This window comes from Hyalella azteca, unplaced genomic scaffold (genome assembly GCF_000764305.2).
Source record: "Hyalella azteca isolate HAZT.00-mixed unplaced genomic scaffold, Hazt_2.0.2 contig14857, whole genome shotgun sequence".
NCBI classification, from domain to species: domain Eukaryota; kingdom Metazoa; phylum Arthropoda; class Malacostraca; order Amphipoda; family Hyalellidae; genus Hyalella; species Hyalella azteca.
This window is the reverse complement of record NW_025944728.1, coordinates 56,115-61,746: the sequence shown is the minus strand read 5'-3', so window position 1 is coordinate 61,746 and position 5,632 is coordinate 56,115. Positions and strand designations below refer to the sequence as shown.

The 5,632-nt window shown below is 33.7% G+C and overlaps 1 protein-coding gene across 1 annotated transcript; it reads left to right on the top strand.

Annotated features, from left to right (window-relative positions):
• The first annotated feature begins 2,139 nt into the window (after positions 1 to 2,139).
• Positions 2,140 to 5,165, top strand: LOC108679350 (U6 snRNA-associated Sm-like protein LSm4). The gene is made up of 4 exons (XM_018167955.2): positions 2,140 to 2,432; positions 3,794 to 3,934; positions 4,474 to 4,663; positions 5,059 to 5,165. Exons 1-4 carry the CDS (start codon positions 2,430 to 2,432, stop codon positions 5,163 to 5,165), a joined length of 441 nt encoding a protein of 146 aa, XP_018023444.1. The 5' UTR covers positions 2,140 to 2,429.
• The last annotated feature ends 467 nt before the right edge of the window (positions 5,166 to 5,632 follow it).

Sequence of the window (5,632 nt, the reverse complement as noted above, 5' to 3'; positions counted from 1 at the left end):
TAAAGGATCCCATAAAATTAAAGGAACCCTGACATTGAATCTTATTGATTCTACTTCTCATCATTCGCAGACTTTTTCGATATCTTTGACTGCTTTTCAATGTATTTTTTATTGTTCGCGAACTATAATCACTACGGTACTACCTACAAATTGTCACTATATAACAGTTATTTGTTCATGAAATACCTTAAATATACTGCTAAGTAAGGCCAAATTTTGCCTTTAACTGGTGTTTATCATAGACTGATAGAGTATCGTGAAAGAATATTAACTGAGCCTTCATTATAGTACCACTAATTAGTTTTTGTTACTAATATAAAGAAATATTCGCTCACATGGAAGAAGTGTATAAAGTATAGTAACTGCATCGACACTTCTCAATACTCGAATTCATAATATAACTAATTATAATTATTAGAGATTCGGCATGGAAGGAAGTGTTACAGGTTTTACGGCATTTATTACATAAACATAACATAATGATGTCGGCGCTGACCGGCATAATGATGTAGGCCTGATGTGGCCTGTCGAACTTTCGAAGTCTAAAGGAATTAAGATTGATTCAGATGCACAAAAGTTACGCTTTTTTCTTTTCAAGCAAAACCGAAATGTAAAAATCTGTAATAACTACCTCGTGTTACATTGATAAAAAAATTATTTATATTCTGTAACCTCAACATATCCTTTTAGAATTGAAGGACTTGTCATTGATGCAGTTTCGCATAAGTTGCGTTTTGCTAGATTCCGCTGGAGAGTTCGAGTGTAAAAATGAGAGCAGTTTTGAGGTATAAAGTGATACTGGAATGAATGGTTGATGAACGTTTGGCGAGAAAAATGTATACGTGGAATATAAGGGTGAGCAAACGGGCACGTAGATTCCGTGCAGTTGTGCGTACGGTAAGTGTGGTCTGCATGAAGAATTGGTGCGCCAAGGGCCCGCTGGACCTAAAGACTAGTGGATGGTGACAATACGGGTTGCGGCTAGGATAGATTGGAATGACAAAGATAAATAAATAAGAGAGTGGAAAATAGGTCCTGAAGGTGTGAAAGCGTATGATGGAGAAAAAGAGTACTCTAAAAGTTTATTAGATGGCAGCGATGCAAAAATGTGAATGTATGTATGATAATGGTTCATGAGGTGGTCCTTCCGTTTGCGTGAGGTCGTGCGTGATGGGTGTGATTGGACGTACGATACATACAGGTGAAATGAGAGGAGGGAGGTCAAATGCTCTTTGAGTGATGGGGATGAAAAGGTATCTGTGGTGCATTTGATGGTATAAAGTTGTATGTTGTAATGTTTAATGGAGTTGGTTTAGAGAGAACAAGTGAGGAGTGGATAGCAATGATTTTTTTTTTGTCTGAAGGAGAAACTGTGATTGAGAGTGTAAAGAAATATTTCGAGAGCAAATGGAGATGGCAGAATTTAAAAAATTCTCGCGAGCTAAACATCACCGTTGGGTATTTTTAATGTATATTCATAGTTTCCTTCAAATCTGTTAAGTGATTAGAAGAATCTTGGTCACTGCAAATTTCGGCCAGTTTCACCATGTTACTCACGAATGAAGGTGAAATTGGAAAAATTTCACGAGCTAAACGTCACCGTTAGGCTCTAATGAATAAGTGTACCAAGTTTCATCGAGCAGCGTTCAATATATAGGGAGATATTCCGTGGTCATCTATATTATATGACCATGGAGACCTGCCATGAAACCGGCCGCAAAATTGTCCGAGACGTCAATGAAATAAGATACGGAAGTAACTTCTATAAAAATCAAAGCAATAAATTCGAAATCAAAGGTAGAGGATATGAGATTAGTAATGGGTACACACCGCTCAGAAATTTTTGGAATGAAACTTGGTACCTAGTTATTAACAAGACGATGAATAATACGTTTAGTAGGAATACTTTTTTCACAACAACCGTTTATCTCTCGTATTCTGGTGAGATGATGCTATCGATCATGATACAATAATAAATTAATTTTTATAAATGGAGGAACAAAAGTAGAAAATCAGGAAACATCTAAATACCATCTCACACTCTCTAACATGTTTGAGCTATATATATAAGTTTAACCATGCTCTCTAAATTATTCAGGCATATAAAAGTTACAAAATAGCTGAGAATACATTACTGATTATCGTAAAACGGATGAGTGTTGTCCGGAGCCGGGAGCATTGTGTTTCTCTGTAAATATAACACGATTTTTGGAGTCCCTTCATGAGCAAATAAAAAAAAAACAAATCTAAATTAGCGTTTGAAGAAATATTATGCGTGAAATAAGGACTCAGGGAATTTGTGTTGTCATTCGTTTTTTCAACCAATATTATTGTAGTGCGTAGTGATACTATTCTGTCTCAAAAACGTTAACTAATAACTACAATTCTCCTCGAACACTGGAACTGTACGGTAGTGGTTTTCTGCCAAAATGGTGAGTGTTGCTTAAATTCATAAGAAGGATGAAGGAAGGAATGTAAGAGACCAGAAAGTAGATGTATTTATTCATATTTCAACAAAGCCACTACAATCAATTCAAAGTATCAAACAGCAATAGGCAATTCTGCTAACTTTGGTAACTTACACTCATTCCTCAGAACTTACGTTGACAGTCTTCAAAAATAGCAAAAAAATGGTCTATTTTGTTAAAAAAAAAACTAAGGAACATCTTTCTAGCATCATCAAAATAGCTTCTTAGTTATTAATTTATGATTGAACACTATAAACTGTAATTCTGACCAGTATTAAACTAGCCTATTAGCTAGTGCATGGTTTTTATTGTCATTATTGATGAACATTGAACACTGACTAGGCCTAGTGAGTTGAGTGATGCACTAGTCTGCTGTCTGCTGAAGTGCTGAGAGGCAACTTATGGGTTATTAATGTAGTTCTTTAACTGTTCTCATAAATAAAAAAATAGCAAATAAAAACTAAGATTGTAAAAAGTTGTAAAAGTATCTATTCTTTAAAAAGAATTTAATTTATAACACTTCAAGTTTGATACCTAGCCTGCAGGGTTAAAGTTGATAGAATAACTTATTGCTTTCATTAATGATGCATTTTTTTATTTGTAGCTGAAATAATTAGGTAATGTTATTGAATCATTTGAAATTTTAAATGCCTTGCTTATTGCATATAGAGTAAATAAATCTAAAAAATTAAACTATTGGCTACATTCTTGTTATATTTAATTTTAAAAGTGAATGTAGAAATTTGTAAGAAAATATCCTCAATGACCTCAAGATACTGAAGATAGTTTTATGGAAATCAATTTATCTTCCAGATTCTAATCTTTTTTGGCCATAGCTACTATAGCCAAACTGGGATATTTAGTAGAAGCCAGAGCCAGTCAAGCCACCCGTGAATAATTAAATAATGTCTATAATTACATACTGACTATGATATTACCTGTTTCTATTGTTTTCCTGCTGTTTCTTCAAATTTCAGGGGAAAAAACATAAAAAGGTTAATTTTTGCCTGTGATTTTCAAAAACTTCATTGGAATTCATTCAAACCTGTGAATAGGCTGTGATAATGTGCTTTGTGGAAAATTATGTGCAATATTCTAAATGGTACTGAAGGAATTGGAATCTAAATAGAAATGATGATCTTGTCTTGACTTGTGGCTCATGTGAAAATCATATACATGGCTTAAGTGTCCTCTGCAGACATACCAATATGCCTCTCAACAAGTGCTGCAATATTTTATTTATTGGCTAGAAAAACTCTTACACATTTATATTTTATAAAATAAGATTTTTATTATTAATTTGACTCTTTCATAAATACCCGTAGCTCCCACTATCACTGATGCACACCGCACAAAACCACCCAATGCTGGTGGAGTTGAAGAATGGAGAGACTTATAATGGGCATCTGATCTCCTGTGACAACTGGATGAATATTAATCTAAAAGATGTCATCTGCACATCAAGGGTGAGTATCTATTCTACTCAATAAACATGATATGCATTATTGTTATTACATCACACATTTATTTGTATTTATGTTTTTTTTTGCAATTTATATATATTAAAATTTAAAATTCCAACATCCTGGTATTCTTTTCAAAAATTGGTAATTTAATTGTAAGTGTGAATCTAGTTCATTGCAATGGTACAAAGTTTTTCTAAATATATTTTAACAATTTTCAACATTTTATGTACCTATATTTATTTTTCCTGTTTAATAAATTTAAATTTACTTGAAAAACTGAAATTTAAAGGAAATTAATATCAGAAAACTATTGAATTATTTGAAATCTTCTCTGCTCTTTAATGCCCAACTTTGAATGCTTATTTTGTTTATTGTCTGATGCAGTGCACCAGACAATAAGCTGTTCTACACTTTGTACTATAATAATGTAACCTGTACTATTCACAATGCACCCTTATTTGAAAAACTATTGAATTACGTATTTGTTATTTTCTCTGCTCTTTACTGCCTGCTCTTTACAATAATAGAATGTTTTATAGGATGGTGATAAATTCTGGCGGATGCCTGAGTGCTACATCAGAGGCTCTACCATCAAGTATATGCGGCTGCCTGACGAAGTTATAGACCTAGTCAAGGAGGAGGTCGTGGCACGAGGGCGGGGACGAGGTGACCACAGAGGGCGTGGTGGTGGAGCTGGTAGAGGACGGGGTCATTACAACTCATCTCGAGGTCAGTATCTGTTATACCAGCAAAAAGAACTTATGTTTCATGGTGATCATGTTGTATGAATTCAGAAAATAGTGTTGAATGAATAAATTATATAATTAACTTGCTTGAAGTTGTGTGAATATCTTGCTAGAGACAATAAAAGTTTTCTCTTCATTTCATTATAGATATGCCCCAATTTCAAATATCAACACCTCTACATCTACCATATCTATTGTATACTGGAGATGTATTTTATTGAAGGTTTACTTTGTAACCTTCGAAATATTTTTCATTGTATTTTTTATCTTCCTCAAAAATTCTCGATAACTTCTACTTAGACAATTTTCTAATCAAAGTAATTTATCTAATTCAGAAAGATATTGGTGCATATGTACTAATTAAAATTTTACTTCCAGGAGCATTCGGTGGTCGTGGCCGCGGTGGTGGAGGTGGCAACGAGCGGGGAGGGAGAGGTGGAGGGGGTGGACGGGTAGGGGGACCGAAAAAGTTGCATCCTCAATAGTGCATCTAAAGTAGATAATTATATGATGAATATTTTGAACATTGTTGCTTCCTGCGAGAGAATATTTCAACATTAGAAATGCATCTCAAATTTCATGGTCCTTTTGTGCTGTTCTTTATGATTGTAAAAGACAATTCTGGAATTGTTAGGTTAAATTGTTAGTGATCATTGCACTAATCATTGTACTACTGAAATTGATGCGTTAAATTGTTAATGATCATTTTTAGATTGTTTCAAACAATCCAGTATTCCTAAATTTTTACTAAAATTGTTCGTCATTGTTGTGCTCATTTGATTTTTTTTAGTAAGCTCAAAAAGTATTTACAGAATTATGTAGATATTTCCTTCAGTGATGGATCTCTAAACTTTCTGCCTTATATTGAAGTAAACTAGTGTTACTTATAGCTGATGATGACTAAGTTGAATTTATTGCTTTGAAATACTCACTGTGGCTGACGTGTTAATTT